We start from the raw sequence: 21,533 nt of genomic DNA, 5'->3' as shown, positions 1-21,533 counted from the left end.
TTACTTTTCCTGCAGAGTCCTCCTCCTGCCACACTGTACCCATGGAAAGCATCTCTAGTCAAAAAAGAGGGTACTCTGAAGGTCAGGTTTACCAGCTGTAAAAGATAGCTCTTATCAACATCCTAAATTTCACCCTCTCTCAGTTTATAAGCTAGTGGAAAGCCAGGTAAAATTATCAGGTATCTGGCTTCCCATTGCAGGACCTAAGTCTGTAGCTTCCCTTCTGACTCAGAATTGGTTCATAGGCCATAACTTCTCCCAAACTGAGGCTGAGTCTCACTTCATTACCCTCCTCATAATAGCCTCCTCTTACCAACAAGTCCGCCAGGCCTAGTTTGCTATAATATAGCCCGTGGAAATGATTGACAGACAGAGATACACACACATTTTGTGCAGATTCCCAAATCCACTAAGTATTGCAAATGCTGTGGTGTAAGTGAAAGTCTGAAATCTGGGCTAGTTCAAACTGCTCCTCTTCATCAATCATGACCAGCAGTGGAGAGGGATCTGGAACTTTGATGGGATCTCAAGAAACCACTGGTGAAAGCAGAGATTGGTGAACCCAAAGAGTGAGAGGCAAGTGCAAGTTACGTGGTTCAGCATTCATCTTCGTAAGCCTTTTTGCCCTGATCTATTTATTCGTGCAATGACTGTTGCAGAACTCTAGTTCCTAAAGAAATACCTCCATTTGTGGCACACTAGCAGGTGCTAAGCCTGAAGGGAATGACTGGGGTTGGTAACCATATTGGCAGGAACCATATTTACAAAGGGACAGGAAGCTTTGATTGTAGATGTTGAAGATCATTAAAAGGCTGGGCTCAGCTTTCTGTCCATAAAGTCTCTGAGGCTTCAAAGGCAGCAATAAAGTGGAGGTCTTTCTCCCAGCTATAAGACTTCAGTGCCCATCTCATTTACTACTGCCTGCGTCAACCTGGTCATCTTTTTGCTACCAAATTAAGATAGACCTTTATCTCAAGGCCTCAAGATATACATGAATAACTGAGGGCTTACACATCCCAGGTATTTTACTGGTCTATTCATTATATACCTCTTTATTTTCCTCCAAAGAGCCCATAGTGCTCCTCTTCCTGAGAGTCAGTGAATGGCCCAAAGCTTCAGGGTTGACTGGAGATAGGAGTTCAGGGCTTCTCAGTCACAGTCCGTTACACCACATTGGCTCTTCAGTCCAATGTGGCTTTTTTATAACCACATTGTTGTAGCCCTTGTAGTGGACTGTGTCTTTAAAAGTTCCTAGGTTTAGGATGCTCTCTTCCCAACTGCTTTTTTCCTCTGCTTTTGCTTAACCCATAGCTCTTGTAGTGCTGCCTTACCAGTTTTTGGACTATAGATAGGTGAAACCAGCCTTTGGGCACTGGATTACTACTGCAACTGATTTTTGTCTTTCTGCTGTGAGGAGGCCCTTCAGACATTATTAATTGGTCAATATTGGGGTTAATAAGGGAATTGGAGACCAAAGAGTAGTTTACCTTCCCAGTTCTCCTTGATCTGTTTAGTCTTGAGGGTTTGGCTTGGCAAGCCTCCTTTCTCCCCTCTTATGTCTCAGGATCAACCCAGCTGACTACTATATGGAACAAACTAAAATTAATCCAGGTATGAGAACCAAACATTACTTGTTGTGCCTCCGTATGCTGTCCTGTGCAAGTAGGTGCACAGACTTGCTGCCCAAGTGACTTCAGGAGAAGCAAGGTTCTTTTGAATGGGAATGTTGTTCACCAAGGGAGTGGCCTGGATATTGAAGCCACCATTGTCCTGGATCTGTCTCCCTTGAGGGGGTAAAGACAAAGATGCCCACAAAAGCAGAAAAGTCTACACATGTTGTTCTTTTAGAAATCCAGAGTGGAACTTGAAGCTGTGGTCTTATGACCCAATATACCAAGCAATGTTTTCTATCTATTACTGCCTGTCTTAGCAAAGAGCTGTGCTTTAATTCTTCAAATGGTATGGCAGTTGCAGTATTTTTAAAGGATTAATTCTTCATTCTTCCCAGTTCCTATTGGCACATGCCTTTAGCATAGGATTCATTTTCTTGATCAAGTGAATGAAAACTAACAAGCAAGTGCCTCTTTCATTTCATATATGTCCACTGAGGAACTGATGTTTGTTCCCTTTTTTGTAGGTTGTTGCTTATCATTACTGCCAAGCAGATAATGCTTACACCTGTCTTGTGCCAGAGTTTGTACACAATGTAGCAGCCTTGCTCTGCCGCTCCCCACAGTTTGTTGCCTACAGAGAGCAGCTGTTGCGGGAACCACATCTGCAAAGCATGCTTAGCCTACGATCCTGCGTACAGGATCCCCTGGCTTCTTTCCGGAGGGGAGTTCTGGAGCCCTTGGAAAGTCTTCATAAAGGTAATGAAAAACATGAGGCAAAATAGAAATAGTGCTTCAATATTTGATAGCAATATATGACTGAATCCTGACTTTAAACCATCTTAACCATTTTTTATGTATATATATCTCCCACTTCTCAGAACGCAAGATCCCCAATGAAGATTTCATCATATTGATTGATGGTTTAAATGAAGCTGAATTTCACAAACCTGATTATGGGGACACAATAGTGTCTTTCCTCAGCAAAATGATAGGGAAATTTCCATCCTGGCTGAAGCTGATTGTGACAGTTAGAACAAGTCTACAGGTAGGTTGAGAAGTAGTTATTTTAGTTTTAAATTCAGTCCTTAAAGTCAAAATATGGACAGCTATTTGTATCTGTACTTTGCCTGAATCCTAATAAATCTTTTACCCTCTTATCACCAAAACCAAGACTTTGAGGGGTAACAGGTAAGTTTGCAAGAGAAACATTACATTTTGAGTTCATGCTAGTGGGATTTCAATGCAGTGTTCTGAGTAAAGCCTGTAATTTTGCTGAACTCTCCTAGGGATACAAGGGGCTTCAGAGAAGCTGAAGGGACCCTAGTGGAAACTTTAGTCAGTTGTTCCCCAGGGACCAAGAGTGCTCAGGAACTGAGGACACTGAATTTGTTTTTTACTCTCGGTGGTAGCAGCCATTATAAATAGATGCTACTGTATCAGGCCTTGCATCCTCAGATGAGGTTGCTTACTGGTGCCAGGCTGTCAATCCTCTAGTCCTCTCAATTGGTTCCAAAGACTGTGAACTGATCATTCTTCTTTGTAGCCTCTGTGTATCACACATATGGGCTCTGGGCTGGGTGGAGCTCAGTTTGGGAAACTATAGCTTAGGGATCCCTCCTTCACTGTCCCAGCATGTATCCTTTGAGCTTCATGGTGAACTTTTCACATTGTTTGCTGTTCATAGAACAATTGCTGATGTGTTTATTATTCTGCTATATCTTTCTGTCCTGCCATTTTTCTTACTGTATTGGTTCTTTTCTGTCCACAATCTCTGCAATCACTGTGAGGGCCACAGTGTGTGGATGGGTGCTTGTTATGTCAGTAAACAGCCTCCTCCTGGCAGGTGTTCACTGTATCTTTCCTAACTGGGAGTGGACACACCAAGTAGAGGCTTGAACACATGGTTAGGCCTTTAAAAACATACAAGTTGTAGTAGCTCTGAGGTTGTGGGCTTCTCTTTGGAGGAATGCCTTTGAAACTGTGGAGCTGTTGGCAGGAAGCAGGACAATAATGGTAAATATTGTCTTTAGGTCTCCAACTTCCTTTTTTTTTTTTTTTTGTCCTTCCATCACCCCACTTTAGAACTTGTCTGGCCTCCTGTTCTATCAGTTTTTGTTCATAATATTTGAAATTCTTGGATCCTTTTCATTATATGGGAGTATTACAGGATGGAACTTGACACTCTCCCCCTAACAGTGCCATTAAGGTTACAGCCCCATCACCAGCATTGTTGAAGAAGTGGATACTTTTCTTGTGAAAGCTGTCATACTATACCACATTCCCACATATTAGTTTCACAACGGTTTCTATACCAGATTCACCATATCAGAGAAGAATGGAAGACTTCAACTAATCTGAAGGATCTGAAGGACGATATTTCCATATTGCCATGCAATCAAGAATATCAATTTTCTTTTCCATTTTACCATTGAGTCCAATATCTACGACTTTTGGATGTTGTGCTTTGGACTTGCCACCACACTAAGTGTCTTCAATGAGTGCATGTTTGTGGAGGCTTACCTTCATATCCAAGGGCTGGATACCCCTATATTGACAACTAGGTGCAGGTCTAAAAGAGAGGAGATCATTTGTACTGTCTCCCTGACATTTTTTATAGAAACTTACTCTGTATCTGAATGAAGAGAAAGCTCACTTGAACCCATCTTAGAGAAACCAGTTCATTGGGGTAATCTTGGATTTTGCAGTGAATCAAGATTCCTTTCTCCGTGTCAACATTGGCATGCTGTGTAGGAAGTTTATTTCATCTTTATTTTAAAGGTGTTATTCCATCCCACCAACCTGTAGAGTTTTTGTTGTATTAATGCTACAGATAGAGAAGCTTAAACAGTTTTAAACATACAGGCCTTGCCACAGATGTGCCCTACAAACCCCGTTTGTAGAGAATAACCTAGCTCGTGACACAATTCATTCTAAAACATTCAAAACTTGCATACACAAAGGGCTACATTTTATAGGTTTTACTGAAGGAAAGCACTGCAACAAATTAATACATGAAAAATATAAGGAAAAACTACCATCTTATGCCTGTGCATTTGATTTCTTTTTCCAAAATGAAAAACTTTAGAGTCTATAGAGTGCATTAGCAAATAAAAAATACATAAAGAGGGTCAGTTCAACCCTCTTTTTACCTTATCCTTTTGATTATGGTTTTGAGAGGTAATTTGAAAATTTGACCTTAACTTTATTTTAATTTAGTTTAACTGTATCCCACAGGGACATTTAACAGAACTGTACTTGATATAACTAAGAACTGGTGCTTTTTTTCTCCTCCTCCTCAGTCCCTTTCCCTTTTGTGTTATGTCTTTAGGACTGTATACCTGAGAACAGGCACTGTCTTGTTATTGATCAATTTAAATCACTCTTGGAATGTCTTTTGACTTAAGAGCAGAGTAAAAACTAAATACATATTAATATACAGTAGTCCCATTTGGTGCCAATATGACAGCAACACCATGTGTAGCCTCTGATTTTTCCTTCAGGGAGGTGAAAATATGGCAAGATTCATACCTCAGTGGGAGATTAAATGTATTCATGTACCATCTGATGCTCTGGAATGTTATTCTTTTCTCTCTCTTTTTATAGGAAATAATTAAATTATTGCCCTTCCATAGAATATTCCTGGATAAACTGGAAGAGAATGAAGCTATAGATCAGGATCTCCAAGCCTATATCCTACACCGCATACACAGCAGTTCTGAGATACAGAATAACATTTCTCTGAATGGCAAAATGGACAACACAACCTTTGGCAAACTGAGTTCTCATCTCAAAACCTTGAGTCAAGGATCGTACCTGTACCTTAAGCTCACATTTGATCTTATAGAAAAGGGCTATTTGGTGTTAAAAAGTTCCAGCTACAAGGTAGTTCCTGTTTCCCTTTCAGAGGTGTATCTACTGCAGTGCAATATGAAATTCCCAACACAGTCTTCCTTTGACCGGGTAATGCCTCTCTTGAATGTGGCAGTGGCATCTCTGCATCCTCTGACTGATGAGCATATTTTCCAGGCCATCAATGCAGGGAGTATTAAAGGTACCTTAGAATGGGAGGACTTTCAACAGAGGATGGATAACCTCTCCATGTTTCTTATCAAGCGCAGAGATATGACCCGAATGTTTGTCCATCCATCTTTTCGAGAGTGGCTCATTTGGAGAGAAGAAGGAGAAAAAACCAAGTTTCTCTGTGACCCAAGGTAAGTAACCCATCAATTCTGACAAGGAAAGCTGACTGAGAGATCATGTCAAAAGTGACCCTAGGTGATGATACTGAGATACAACTTTAAGAAAACTAGCACAGCGCTTTCTATATTTATACCATAACTCAGCATTGGCTGAGGATAAACAACATTGCCTGAAGCAGGAATGGAAAATTAGTTGATAATAACAGTTCAGTGATCTGCATCTATCTGTGACCATTCTACTTTATTTATGGAGGACTGATGCAAGGAATGTGAAAGGACATTGGCAAGTAGGCAGTCTTTGAGGTCATGCTGCTTGCCTTTGATGAGAGGAAGGGAAATTTTTAAGATATTTTTGAGAAAAACATGAACACCATGCAAGATGCATCAGTGGCACATACATATGTCGGAACATGAGTCTGCCTCAGTCACGTATAAAGCAGGAAGTGGGAAGATGTAGTTTTTAGAGCAAAAAATATGGGATGGGTGGAGGAACTGAAGCTTTCCCTAAAATTTTAATTCATTTTACTTATTTCTGTACTTCCCAGTAGAGAAATCTCTCTCAGTGGCTCACAAAAATTAAAATACAAAATGCATAAAATAAGATCTTTAACATAAAAATGTAAAACAGTTCCTACAAATAGTTAATACAATATTGGGCTATGATTGAAAATAATCTTTTGTTGGTTGCCATCTTCCAAGCCTCCTTTCAAGAAGACTCAGAGAAAAGCTTCATATGACAATTGTAGTATTTGGGTAGGTTCATATTAGAGGAGCATTAGGTAATGTTGTCCTGAGCTGTCTAAGGGTTTATAATTGAATTGTCTTAGAAACTATCAGTACTCAGACTTTCTGGTTTCCATTGTTATTCTAACTGTGGTATTTGCAGAAGCTACAGTCTCCAGTCTTCCAGGGCAGACCCATAGGGAGTGCTTTGTGTAGATCATTTTGGAGCTCCTCACACTCCTTTTGGTTTAACAACTAAATAATTCCCTGTCATCAGCAAACTTGGTCATAGAATCATAGAATAGTAGACTTGGAAGAGGCTGAGTAGGCCATTGGGTCCAACACCTACTCAGTGCTGGACTCCCAGTTAAACCATCCTTCTCAGATAGCTATCAAGCTGACACTTGAATGCCTCTTGAGAACCTACAACTTCCCTAGCTAATTGGTTCCATTGTCATTTGCTCTAATGATCACATTGATAGGAAAATAGTCAAGGAACACCTCATTACTTTGAGTTCAAATCTCTAGAACTGAGTGCTAGGCTGAAAACTACAGAATCAAATTCAGTAGGGATACATACTAAGCTCTGCACCTAGGAAAAGGGGACCAAAGCACACCTAAAAGTTGGGAAATACAAGGCTCAACAAGTGCGAAGGATCTTGGAATTGCTGTAAATCACAAGCAGAATATGAGTCAACAATGTGATGTGGCTGCAAAAAAAGGCAAATGCTACATTGAGCTACTTGAATTGAAGCATTAGTTCCAAATCATGTGAAGTACTGGTTCCCCTTTATGCAACATGGGCATGTTTAAGCTGGAGAAAAGAAGACTGAGAGGATGTATGATGGCATTCTTCTGGTACTTGAAAGATTCTCACACAGAGGAATGCCAGGACTCTTCTTGATCATTGCAGAGTTACAGGAATCCAGATTCCTGCTGAACCTCAGGGAAAAAACCTCCTGACTATTAGAGTAATATGACAATGGAACCAATTATCTAGGAAGGTTGTGGAGGCGCAGATGTTCAAGATGCAACTGGTCAGCCATCAGTTAGGGATACTGTTAGCAGGTCTGGAGAAAGGGGGAATGTCAAACTCCCCTTGCTCCATTGCTTGCATCAGTTGGACCACAGTTGTTTGGATGGATTTTAATTGAAAGCTTCCCTAGTTACATGGACAAAAGATCTATTTAAACTTCAACCAAAATAGGGTAATTAATGCTCCATAAGCAATATCATGTTTTACGGTATACATCACAGAAGGGTTCTTCTTCCCAGGACATAACTGCTGCCTTCAGGAACTCCTGAATGAGTAGCCCATGAAAAACCTACAGCAGTCCCTTGTGCTGGCTTGAATCTAACACAAAACTCTGTTCAATCCCCAAGTCTTTTGTGCTGTCCAAAGCAGAACTAGCAAGTTGCTTATTTAGTCCAACCCAGGGGCTACTGATAAAAGCTTTCTTTCTCACAAGGAGGCAGAGTTAAACTGCCTGTAATCTGACTCTGCACCCCAGCCCAGGAACTCAGCTTATTTGTAGAATCTTCTAAATCATGTACACCCCTGCACTCTCTTTTTGCCCATCTTTCCACATGCCCTAGATTTCTCCCACCGTCACTGCAGTTTCACCTGAGTGTCCTTCCCTTGCCCTCTCCTCATCTTCCTTCTATCCTCCCACTTTCCCCTTCACTTCCTTTCATCCCTGCCCCACTTAAGGTGTTGCTCATTTTGGGTAGGATAGCAAACTTCAAGCTGCACAAATAATGTGACATCACTGGCTTGAGGCATTTCTTTCACCAGGTGTCCTTTCCCTGCCAGTTGTGTCATCCAAAAAGCCTGAGGCTGCAGGCACCATCCATAAGGCAGTCAACTTGTTGGAATTCCAGTAAGAGGTGGCAAACCCCACTGCCTCTTCATAGTTGCTTTAACTTTTAGATCTTCATTGAGTAGGCAGCTGGACCTGATGGCCTTATTGCCTCCTCCTCCTTCCATCTCTATTATTTTGTGATTTCACATTATCAGTTAACTTTAATAGATTAGTGAGGGAGGACTTTCCAGCATGTGGAAACCATGCTGATTCTTTTTTTAGCAGTACTTCTCCTTCTGGATGCTTACTAATCCTATCTTTAATAATGCTTTCAACCAATTTCCTCAAAACAGACATTAAGTTAACTGGCCTGGATTCTTTTTAGAAATTGGTGTAACATTGGCTGTTTCTCGGTCCTCTAGAGCTTAGGCTGATCTTAGGGACTTAATACATATTTTTGTAGGATGGTCAGCAATTTCATATTTGAATTCTTTAAGAACTCTAGAATTAATATCATCTGGGCCTGGTGATTTGTTTTGTCAATACAGTTGAGAATTCTATCTTAAGACATCAGTACTTGCCTTGGTTCCTCAGACTTCCTTTCTGAAAACATTTGTTTAGGCACAGGTATCTGTCCTGTATCTTCTGCAGGTGTCTGTCGTGTATCTTCTGCAGGTATCTGTCCTGTATATTCTGCAGTGAAGACGGTTGTAAAGAATTGGTTCCACTCCTCTGCAATCTCTTATCCTTTGTTAGTGCACTTTTAACTCCATTATCAGCCAATGGTCCACTGCCTTCTAGGTGTTTTCTTGATTCTTATATATTTATTGTTGACCTTGATGTTGTTAGCAATATGCTCCTCAAATGCTTTTTTGTGTCTCTTACCTGCTTGCGCTTCCCTTAAGCAAGCTAGTGATCTCTTTTTCTCATTTGATCAAGACTTCAATTTTCTGAAGCCTTCTTTTCTCAAATAGCTTCCTTGACATGGCTCAGTAACTATGCTGGTGACTTTCTGACTTACTGCTCTCATCCCTAACTTGTGGTATGCATGGTATCTCAGTTTCTATTATTGTGACTTTTAGGACTCTCAAAAATTTTCAAGAATTTTTTTCTCTTTACTCTCCCTTTCAGCTTCCTTTTTACCAGTTCCCCCATTTAGAGAAGTTTTTTTGTTTGAAGTCAGATTGACTGTTGGCAATCTTCTATATAAATGTATATTAAATCTGATAGAACTGTGGTCACTATTTCCACTCCATTTGGTCCAGTTGGTTCTCATACTAGGTTCTGTGCAAACTTACTAATGATTAAATCGAGTATTGCTTCCATTCTTGGAAGTTCAATGACCCATTGTTCTAGGGCATAGCCACTTAGAGCAACAAAAAATGTAACCTTGCTGTCAGAACTGGAACCACTCTTCCTTCTTCTGAGGCTTCTCCGATTTCATTTTTCATCACAAGCTCACCCCAAGCTTTCTGTTCTTAGTTCAAAATTAGTTTTGGAGCCAGGTATTGTTATGTACACTAACTCTGTGGAGTAGTTCACATCCTTTAGATATTCAGATCTGCTGAACTCTACCCTGTTTAAAGTACAGAGCAATGTTTCCATTAGCACACCCCTCCCTGTGCTTCCTATAGAGCTTAGATCCATGACTGCATCCCACTTGTTCTCTCAATTCCATCAGTTCTCCATAAAGTCCACAGTATCTAGGTTTTCATTTAGAATCATAGAATAGTAGAGTTCAGAGTAGCCAGAAGGCCATTGGGTCCAATCCCCTGCTCTGTGCAGGACACCAAGTGAAACCATCCCTCTCAGATGGCTATCCCATTGTGTCCTGAATGCCTCTAGTGTGGGAGAACCCAAAACATCCCTAGGTAATTGGTTCCATTGTCATACAGCTGTAACAGTCAGGAATTTCTGCCAGAACCTGGCTTCCTGTAACTTGAACCCATTATTCTGTGTCCTGCACTCTGGTATGATCGAGAAGGGATCCTGGCCTTCCTCTTTGTGACAAACTTTCAGTTATCTGAAGAGTGCTATCATACCTCCCCTCAGTCTTCTCTTTCTGATGCTGAACAGACCCAGGTCTTTCAATCTCTCCTCAGAGGGCTTTGTTTCCAGTCCCTGGATCATCCTTGTTGCTCTCCTCTGAATTCCTTCCAGTTTGTCTGCATCTTTCTTAAACGGTGGAACCCAGAACTGGACACAGTCCTCCAGATGAGGCCTAACTGGTGCTGAGTAAAGGGGAATGAGTAGTTCACATGATTTAGAAGCGATACTTCTATTTATACAGCTTAAAATAGCATTTGCCCTTTTTGCAACCACATCATATTCTGTTTGTCATCTATAACACTTCCAAGATCTTTCTCACTTACAGTACTGCTTAGCCAAGTAATGATACCTTTGCTTTGCTTTTTTCCCCTTTTTATTTGAAAAGCAAGACATTTCTGGCTGAACTCATTTCCAATTGAATGAAAATATATGTTACTGTTAATCTTGGGAGTAGAGATACTCTATTCAGTGGACAGTGCAATAGAAAATAGGTTGTTGAATGGGACAAACCAACAAAACCTGGCTGATTTGTGAAAAGATGTGTTCTGGAAGGCTAAGTTCTGTTGTGTGTGATTTAAAACTATTTGGACTCTTAAGTATGGATTACTTAATTACTCTGATTAAGTATGGATTATTCTGGGCATTAATTTATGAGCATTTCTATAACTCTAAGAACCTGAGCCCAATCTGAAGCTAGCCTTTGTGTTGTTTTTGTTGTTTATAAACAGGCTCATCCAATAGTTTAGGCAACACAGTGGGTCTTAACGCTTTGTGCTCTTTCTGTTCTGGTGGCCTCCCTGCATTCTTATTAAGAAGTATGACAGGGCCACTACAGCTGCACTTCTAGCATGAGAACTGTAGTCCTTACCTTTGCATGTCCTTCTCCATCCTCTACAGGAATCTATTTAAAGCCTTTTTAGTCAAACTCACCATTCTTCAGGTGGACACAAGTCTTCCAAGTCTATCTCTGACCAACATAAACCATGGTACCAGAAATCAAATCTCTCTCAACACCATCTTAATAGGCTGCTGTGATAATAAAAGTACCTCCAATAAAGGGCTTAGCAAAATCCCATATCAGAAGAAACCATGCAGCCCAAAATTAATAATTCAAAATATCTCCTTATTAGATGTTTTAATGATTCAAATACTTATTGTCTATCTTATTCATTATCATAGCAAAAACCCAAGAAATGTGTACATGAACAGAGATCCAATTCATACGCTTTGTGTATCAAATCTAGTGAATCCTTAAGCAAATTTATTCTGGAGTAATACCTATGTGAAAAGGAATAAATGTTTTAAAACTCTTTTTGCATAAGATTGGAAGTATATCCATATACTGAAATATATAGTTGAAATATCATGCCAATATTTTCCTGGAAGAACTTGTACAATCTTTTTCTGTTCATCTTCATCATGCCATTTCCTCCCATAATTGCATCTCCTAAACAAAGACTTATAATTGGTAAATTTATTCAGATTTAGCTCATACATATTTACCAATTTTATTATGGTATCAAGACTCAGAAATTTAACTTTATTTATTTACAATATTTGTACATAGCCTTATATCTAAGCAAATTCCAGAAGCTGTAAAGAGATATGTATCTTTAACATATAGCGCGATTCCACCTCCCTTTCTCTTCCTTCTGTTATAGCCATTTATGTGGATAGTTGCAGTTGCAGAAACATAGAAAGGTAGAAACTGAGCAAGTCAGAAGGGGTCTCCTGAGCCATCTAGTCTGACCCCCAGCTCCAGCTGGCTCTGCTCATGACATGCCTACTATGTGCAATCTGAAAGACTTGATAAGTTCAGAGGAGAGGGGTGAGGCTCTTTGCAAGTTGAAGAATGCAAGAGAAGCTGTGGGGGAAAGGAACTGAAGTATCATTGAGCTGCTGAATCCCCTTGTGTTCTTCCACCCATCTAATTTCCTGCCTCTTTCACCCCAAAGGTCAAGCAAGTTAAGGGTTTCCTCTTGTCACCAAGAACCCTGCCCCCATTGCTGCAGTGCAATCAATCATGCAGAAAGAAACAGGGAGAAGAGCAAAGAGCCAGTGCAGCCTCTTGCAAGTACACAGAACAGCAGTGACAGAGTGATGGAGGAACGTAACTCTCTGAGGTCCCAAGCAACTCTCTGAATGCCTTATCACTGCCAACATCACAACCACACCCCCGTAATCCTCCCTCCTGAGAGATAATGGAATTTACTGCTTTGACAAAAGTACATTAGCATTTGGTGCTGAGTTCAAAGTGATAGTAAAAATGATACCACATTTTCCGGGTTCAGAAAAAATGCAAGAGAAGCAGCCAAAATATGGGGGGACAGTCATTGAATGAGAGCAACATTGTGAGAAGAACCTGCTAACTTCCATGAGTGAAGGAACATGAGAGCGCAATAAATGCATCATGTAGGGAAGTCTTTATAATCTCAGTAAAATATTGGCAATGTACCGTTAGATGTTCAAAGGACCCTGCTAAGTCACTCAGTTTTGTTTCCAATCACTCAAGCTTCTTTCAGATGAAACATCTGAGATGGATGGTTTAACTTGGCGTCCTGCACTGAGCAGTGTGTTGGACCTGATGGCCCTCTGGCTGCTTCCAACTCTACTATTCTCTGAGACTATGGAACCAGGTTATGCTTCCTTCACCCTCTTCTGGTTCTGAGGGGAGGGAATGCTTCTTTTGGATCCCAAATATAAACAGTTGCCCTGTGCACACTTCTGTTGATGAGTCACTCAAACAAGCCAGGAGCTAGTTGCCTCTACTAGCCATTCGTTCTGAGAGAAGCAAAGCATGCAGCTCTATGCTGTTGTTGTTACATGCTGTCAAATTATCTCTAACTTACGCTGACCCTATAAATGAACGCCCTCCAAAATGGGCTGTTTCTGACAGCTAGGTTCAGCTCTTATAAGCTCAAGGCTGTGACATCTTTTATGGAATTGAGCCATTTTCCTCTTCTTTCTCCACCTCTGACTTTCTCTAGCATTATTATCCAGTGAGTCTTGCTTTCTCATGTTGTGCCTTAAGTACGACAGCCTCATTTTCATCATATTTAGTTCCACGGGTAGTTCTGGCTTGCTTTGATCAGGGATCCAGCTGTTCATCTTTCTGTCAGTGTAGAGCATTTGCAAAGCTCTCTTCCAGCACCATATTTTAAACACATCAGTGTTTTTCCTGTCAGCTTCCATCACTGTCTAGCTTTCACACTCATACATAGTGGGAATAAAATAGCGTGGGTAATTGTGACCTTAGCCTCCAGTAAAAGCTCCTTATGCAAAATTATCTTTTCTAGATCCTTATTCTAATATCTCAGTTACAGTTGATGTTTGAATTGATGAATGAGCCAAGGTATGCAACATATTTCATAATTTCAGTTTCTTCATTCTTGACCCTACAGTTATAATTTTTTCTGTAAACATGATTTTTGTTTTTATTGTTCAGCTGAAGTCTGAAAACCATTCTGTCTTTTCATATTCTATTCTAACGGTAGCTTCTTGTGCATGGTATAGGTTGCACTTCAGGAAGATTGAAGTGCTGAGGCACACTAATTTCTTTCAGAACCATGCATAGCTTCTTATGATCTGTATAAAGGCTTTGCTGTAGTCTATAAAACATGGTCTGATCTTCTTCTGAAATTCTTTGATATGCTCCAGTAGCCAGTGCACATTCCTTTTCGGAATGCAGCTTGAACATCAGGCTTTTCTTGCTCCATATAGGATAAAATTCTATGTTGCAGCACCTTGGGCATCACTGTGCTTACATGGGAACTGAGCATAATAGTCCAAGTGTGGTTGTACCAAAGATTTGTTTAAGGGAAATAAGTTTTGGCAGTTCTATTTTCTGTTCTGATCCTAATTATGCCTAGGATGAACTTTGCCTTTTTCACAAAGGGCAAACATTTTCACTGAGGTATGGAATTTCTGTGTTTCTATATGGAACAGGCTTTCAAGGGAGGTAGTTGTGGCCCCATCAGTGAGGGTGTTCAAGGAAAGATTAGACAACCACATGTTGGGGATTACATGAACAGAGCTGGCTACAGCCAGGGGTCAGACGAGATGGCCTGGGAGACCCCTTCTGAGTCATTTTGTTTCTATGTTTCTACTATTGAACCAAGATCCCTTTCTTGCTCAGTCACTGATAGTTCATATCCCATCAGCAAACCCTTGAAGCTGGGAATTTTTGCCCCAACATGCATGTTTGTTTGTTTGTTTGTTTGTTTATAAAAGCTTTTCTATTCCATCCCTATAGAACATCTTGGGACAGCTTAAAATAAATAGAACAGCCCCACAGCATCCAACCATAATATAGTAAAACCCCAATTAAACATTAAAATAATGGGAAAATAAAAAGGATTTTGCCTGACGCTGAAAAGAATATAACATCAGTGCCAGGAAAACCTCTCTGGGGAGTGTATTCCATAGTTGGGGTGCCACCACAGAGAAGACCCTCCTCTGGGTACTCTCCCTCCTAATCACCTTCAAGGAGGGCTCGTGGAGTAGGGCCTTCGTCTCAGATCTCAAGGGGCGGGAGAGCACATAGGGAAGAATATATAATATACTTGCTTATATTGAACTGTATTTGCCATTTTGATGTCCATTCACCTAGATTGGAGAGATCCCTTTGGAGCTCCTCACAATTCCTTTTGGTTTTAACCACTCCAAAAAGTTTAGTGTCATCATCAAATCTGACCACTTAATTCCTATTTCCAGAACATTTATGAATAGACTGAAAAGTATTGGTTCTAATACAGAACCCCATGGAATTCCACTGGTGATATATCTCCATTGGAAGAAGTTGCCATTTATTGCCACCCTCTGCCTTCTGTTCTTTAACCAGTTAGTGATCCATAGGAGGATCACTATAGTGATCCATAGTTTTAATTCCATGACTGCTTTGCTCGGAAGCCTGTGGTGAGGTACTTTATCAAAAACCTTTTGGATGTTCAGGTAAATCATGTCTACTGCTGGATCATCCCTGCCCTCTACATGCTTATGGGCACTCTCAAAGAACTCCAATAGGTTAGTGAGACAAGAGTTCCCCTTGTGGAAACCATGTTGATTTTTTCTTTCTTTTTCTTTCTTTTTATTTCTTGCAGCAAGCCTTATCCCTCTTTGTGTTTACTGATGCTATCGCTAATAATGCTTTCAACAGAACACATGTTAAGCTAACTAGCCTGTAATTTCCCTGATCTCCTCCGAATCCCTTTTTAGAAATTGGTGTTACGTTGGCCATTCTCCAATCCTCTGGTACAAGAGATAATTTTAGGGACATGTTTATTATTTTGGTAAGAAGGTCAGCAATTTTATGTTTGAGTTCTTTGATAACTTTAAAATTGATACCATCTGGACTGCGTGACGTGTTGACTTTCAAGTTGTCAATAAGTTTGAGAATTCCATCTTTTGTCACTATCTTCCTTAATTCCTCAGATTCCCTTCCAGAATACATAAGCTCAGGGACAGGTGTATGCTTCGCATCTTGTGCTGTGAAGTCTGATAAAAAGAATTCCTTGAGCTTCTTTGCAATCCCCTCATTCCCCCTTAGTGCTCCTCTAATTCCATTATCATCCAATGGCCCAACTGCATACTTAGCTGCTTTCTTTCTGTTGATATATTTAACGAATTATGGCAGCATATAAATGAAAGTATAAATAAAACAAATAAATAAATAAATAAATGCCTTGATATTGTTAGTAATGTGCTCCTCAAGCTTGTGGTCCTGTCTGTTCTTTTCATTTGGCAAAACTTCCATTTTTTTGAAGGGAGCTTTCTTTTCCCTAATAGCTTCCTTGTATTAACCATGCTAATGATTTGCTGAACTTCGTGCAGCCTTTTCTCACTTGTGGTATGCATACTATCTGTGCTTCTGTTGCAGTGTTCTTGAGTAATCTTCAGGTGCTTAGAAAGTTACACTTCTTACAAAGTGTACTGAGTTACACTTCTTAATTCCTCTCTTCAGCTTCTTCTTTACCAGTTTCCTCTTTTGAATTCAAATGCAACTGTGTTTGACCTCTTTAGCAATCTACCACCTATTAAATCTGATTCCAACATGGTCAGTGCTACCTAAATGGCTCAACATCTACATCCTGTACCATGGCCTGGGCAACCCTGCCTAGGACTTATTCCAAGATTGCCTTCCTTCTGCTAGGCTCCATGGTCAACTGCTCTAGGGCACAGCCATTTAGGGCATCAAGAAATGAAACTTGTTCTCTGGAACTGGAACATGCATTTATCCAATCAAAGTGTGGGTAGTTGAAGTACCCCATTATTCAGTACTGCCTTTGTTGAAGGCCTCTATGATTCCAGTTCCCGTCTCAAGATCAACCTGAACATTCTGGTTTGCTTCTTGCCTGTCCTTCGCTATTGTGTTTATTCTGTAAATTCTTTTTTTATTTTTCCATTCTTCCCTAGTAATGTTTCTGGTTTTGGTCCACAGTTCTCCTGGATTACTGTCAGCTGAGTTCAGTAATGCTATATGTTCCTTATATGAACTCAAGAATTTAAGAAATGTTATTTAAGATGTACTTCAGCACTATGCTTCTGTTAGTGACCTTTTTCTGATTTTCATTATTAAGGTTCATGGACACTACCACAATCTACCGCTGGTCTTGTTTTTGTTGGCAAGCATACAGTTTCTCCATCTTTTGCTTCCAATTATGTAGTCTGTTTGATTTCTATCTAGGTCATATGATGATGTCCATGAACATGTTGTCTGAAATATGTATTTTTGATGTTTAAAATGATGGCTTCACAGTATTTTATAAATAGTTCTCCTGATTAATTTCTGACCCTTCAACCCACATCATTTCTGCTTTGTTTCCTTCTTTTTGTGTTCCAGTCATGTATTATTCCCAGCATGTCTTGTTTTGGTGTGTTAATCACTTTCCTCTTGGACACCTGCATCAAATTCTCTATTCCTTCTTAATCTGTTCTTGAATGTAGAGTCCGTTATGCTGATGGGTTTTTGAAGAATTCTGACTGATATCGTTGAATAATAGCCCTTTATTGCTGTGCTACATCTTGCCTCAGTATTAGAGCCACTCTGTTTCTTCTGAATCTGCACTTTCCCAAATGAAATATTTTGGGTTTATCTGACTGAAAATAACTCACTACAATCCACTTTAGATCACTGACTCCAAGTATTGCAATGTTTAACTGTTTCATTTCTTGCTTTATGGTTTCTACTTTGCTTTAATCCACATTCCATCCCAATTGTATGTGTTGCATAGCATTAGACTTTCCTTTCGCCTCTGTGGTTGGCAGCCACTAGACTTCCTTTCTGCTTTGATCAAGTTGCATCATAAGTGACAGCACCAGTCATGCTTGCCTTGTGCTCTTCCCTGGTAGTTGGTTGAGTGTCTTCTTACCTGGGAAGCTCATCTTCTGGTGCTATCATTTTGGATTATTTCATTGTACAGTTTTCAAGGTAAGAAATATTCTGAGGTAGTTTACTGCTGCCTTCTTCTGTGCAGTACTTACCAGAGTTGTCTTGTGCATCACTGCCATTCTTTCCAAAAAAAATCTTCCACCAATGTTGCCTTCAACTGCAGCTGCTGTCCAGTGGCTGTCCTTCAAAATTTTTTCTACCTCATTATCTTTAGAGATATCCATTCTCTTCTGTTGATGCAAGCATTCCTCTTGAAATGGGTGGATGCATCTTAGACTGGTGTCTCAACTTTGACCATTCCAACTTGGGTGACCCTGTTAGGAGACCAGACTAGTGAGAGAGTCTTCCCCCAGTTGGCATTGTTCTCAGCTTCTCAAACTCGTATATCATGTTAAGATGGGTATCCAAGGGGGACTGCTGCTGCTCCATATGGGAAAAAAATGGGTCTGGGAGGATGGCTGCAGGTTGTATGGTGGAAAAACTGTTAGTAATCCCACTTTTCCTCCAAATTCCCTGGGACTGTATATTCCCTGCTGCTGGTTTATCCAATCCAGCATTCCTCCTTCCTTTTCTTATACCTCTGGCTGAACAGTTCCTGCTGTCCATGTATCTGCAGAGGGTAGAGGAAAATAAACTTAGTAGTGGATTTTCCCTAGCTAATATGAATTGAATCCAGACATCACCAATTCTCTGATAATCTTAATAGGATTATACATTTATTAAACTATTTAATTTCATATATCTTGTAAATATAAAGGTCAAAATGATAAAGTCTGTCATTGTCCGCACCTCTAAGAAGAAGTACCAAGCTGAAAGCACTTATGAATTCAAGATTATAATCACTGATCAAGTGATGCATCAATTACCTAACACTCCTGTCCATCTATTCAGCCTGCATATTTTCCAAATACAGTCTTGTAGTTTTGAGCTTACGTAATGAGTTCTACTAAGGGGCAAGCTAGATGCCAGTAATTGCCTCAAAGTTTCCTGTTCAGCATTCGGATACATGCAGAAACAAGCCATTATTGCTTCCAGCTAGAGGAAGGTAGACCTCAGCAACCCATTGCAGTGGGTTATTTATTTAAACTTCACTATTTTTCTAAAAGTATATAGAGCAGCACATAAAATATAACTGTGTCAAAGCAAGTATTTCTAATGAGTCTGAGTTGAAGGTGTGCTTTGAATATTGGGTAGTAAGGAAGTTAAATAATAAATGCTAATTTGGTACTCAGCAGAATTTTAGGAGAGAGATTGACAAGCAATTAAGCCTGTGATTATGAAGTACATTGAAGTGAAATGGGCACTTGACGGAGTTACATTCTTACTTGCTTTCCCATCATATTTTTTCTCTATTTTGTCTTTTATCTAGGAGTGGCCATACATTGCTCGCCTTTTGGTTTTCCCGTCAAGAAGGAAAACTCAACAGACAACAGACTATTGAGCTGGGCCATCATATTCTCAAAGCACACATCTTTAAGGTAGCAAGAAACCATGCAATGACATTTCCACCTCGAGGGCTAATTACTAGTGTGTAATTAGTGTGTAATTTCAAAAACACAAAAATAACTTTTGGACACCCACACTGATACCTTTAGCCTAATTAGCAAATGTTTTAGAGGAAGGCCCAACCTCCACCTTCCACTGCCAGAGAGAAGGAACTGATGTTTTGAAAGAGGGAGGAATTTATCCTGGGAACTGCTGCTGCATGACTCCTACTGTAAAACTCAGATTTATAGTTAATAAATCTGAACTGATGGCCTTATTCCATTACCCTCCCACCAAAAGTGAAATGCAGTCTGTGGATCAGAGTTAATTCTTTCAAAGTCCTTTTGCATATTCAACTTTTAAAGCCTGACTCAAAATTGGCAATTTCTGAAGAAACAAGCTCAGTTCTGTAACTCACTTGCTAAAAAAACTTGATGAATAAGTATTTATGTGTATACTGACTTAAGGAATATGGCTAAAAATATGCAAGGAGGATTTGCAGAGGTGTAGATAATAACTTTTCAAAAAGAAGGCCCTAAAAGAATTATCTTTGAAGAAAAGGAATGTCAAATCCATTCCTTTCTGAAGAAGATGTTAGCAAAAGAAAAAAAAAGAGAGCACCTTTTATTATCTTCATTATTGTAGAAGAAATTTTACTTTTGAGTAATACCCACTTCTTGTAATATATTGCCCACCTGACCAATTTGTAATAAATTGTGGTTCCATGTACCCTGAAATTTCTGTTTTATATTCAGGGGACTGTATTTTTTGAAAACAGTCAGACTTCAGTGCATTTAGAACAGATTATACAATCCTTGTTGTTCTGACATTGTTTGCATTTTATATAAAACTCAAACCATCCTCTCCAATACTTTGTTTTGTCTTCAGAAAATTCCCTTGACATTAAAAATCCTTGCCTATAGGTCCCCCATTGGTTATGGGCATGTAAAATGGAGGGGAGTGGAATGGTGCTTTGAATGATCAAATTTCAAATGTCTTTTTCAGGGTCTGAGTAAAAAAGTTGGGGTTTCCTCCTCAATTCTCCAGGGGCTTTGGATTTCCTACAGCTCAGAAGGTCTTTCCATGGCACTGGCCTCTCTGCGGAACTTGTACACTCCCAACATAAAGGTACTGGGAAAAGATCTTGGCCTTTAGGTACCAGATTGCCAGGAGACAAGTCCCTTGAGCTCTTAAAGAAGCAAAGACTCAAGAATCAGGCACATGTCAAAATAAGTCCAAATTCCTTTCCTGCTTGTAATTTTAGTATGTAGAAGGCTAACTTTTCTTTAGCAAAGCGTGGGGATAGAGAGAACAAAAAGTCCTGTGTTGTCCACTTCATGGTCTTGGGGGCAACAGTGGGAATAATAGACATAGTAGGACATGGAACTGAGGTGGACCTTAACCCCCCCCCCACTCCTCCTGCACTAAAATATGATTTTCAGGTTTTTCTGATTATGAAAGCAAGGTGGGGTTTTAGTTGAAGGATTTTTAAATGAAAGCTTGTGTTCTCGGGTTGTGGAAAACACATAGTTGGATTGGGGAGGGCTAAAGGGAAAGCAAAGGAGCTACTTGCATACTGCATAAGTCCACTTTCCTTGATGAATCCCTGAAATTGAAATCTTCAGTTTAGATTTTGATACACATAATTTGTATACCATGAGACTGCTGTTGGCCTGTTCAATGAGAATGGTCTCTTGTTGTGTTAGCAACAAACCAGGCATGACAATAATTGCGTGATGGCAATAACATTCTGATTTTTTAAAGTAAAGAACAGGTGTGAAGAGCCAGGGAGCATCCAGCACTACAGAGGATAGGGAGGGAGAAATTACTCTTTCCCGACCTGATGTTTTTATTAATGAAAACTCTCCCCTAGGCAAGCCTTTATTTGATTGGGGGGGGGGGGTGCAATAGCCCCAATAGAGGGTTTTTCCAATTCAAGTAGAAACTGAGAGTGATTATTTTTCTTGGGACCATGGTTGGTGGGGAAAGTAGCTAAAGTTTTAATAAATGTGAAGGAATTTTTTCATGTTTAAAGTGTATATGTTAATTGTATTCACACAATTAATGTCACATCTAGTTAGGCTTTTTGTCAAAACCCACCCTGCTTTACTTTTCAGTGCCTTGGGCAAATCCATAAATTATTTATCCCCATTTCAGATACCAATACTTCAAAATTCTTTCCATTCAAGGAGAATTCTGTTTTGTACCTCATTGTGTGTCACTGTGTTCCCTTCTCAACTGTGCTGTATTCCTAATTAGTAATTAAAATGCAAGC

At 39.9% G+C, this 21,533-nt stretch overlaps 1 protein-coding gene across 4 annotated transcripts in view; it reads left to right on the top strand.

The window, feature by feature from the left end:
• Positions 1-21,533, top strand: part of TANC2 (tetratricopeptide repeat, ankyrin repeat and coiled-coil containing 2) — a 331,148-nt gene that overhangs the window by 230,516 nt on the left and 79,099 nt on the right. For all 4 annotated transcript variants that reach the window (XM_044447243.1, XM_044447244.1, XM_044447242.1 and 1 more), the window contains 5 exons: positions 2,138-2,369; positions 2,492-2,658; positions 5,217-5,824; positions 19,143-19,251; positions 20,264-20,386. In XM_044447243.1, coding sequence (XP_044303178.1) covers positions 2,138-2,369; positions 2,492-2,658; positions 5,217-5,824; positions 19,143-19,251; positions 20,264-20,386 — 1,239 coding nt within the window. The remainder of the gene's footprint in view (positions 1-2,137; positions 2,370-2,491; positions 2,659-5,216; positions 5,825-19,142; positions 19,252-20,263; positions 20,387-21,533) is intronic.

The sequence above is a fragment of the Varanus komodoensis genome, unplaced genomic scaffold (assembly GCF_004798865.1).
Source record: "Varanus komodoensis strain SLA01 unplaced genomic scaffold, ASM479886v1 scaffold51, whole genome shotgun sequence".
NCBI lineage: Eukaryota > Metazoa > Chordata > Lepidosauria > Squamata > Varanidae > Varanus > Varanus komodoensis.
This window is presented reverse-complemented; position numbering and strand designations above follow the sequence as displayed.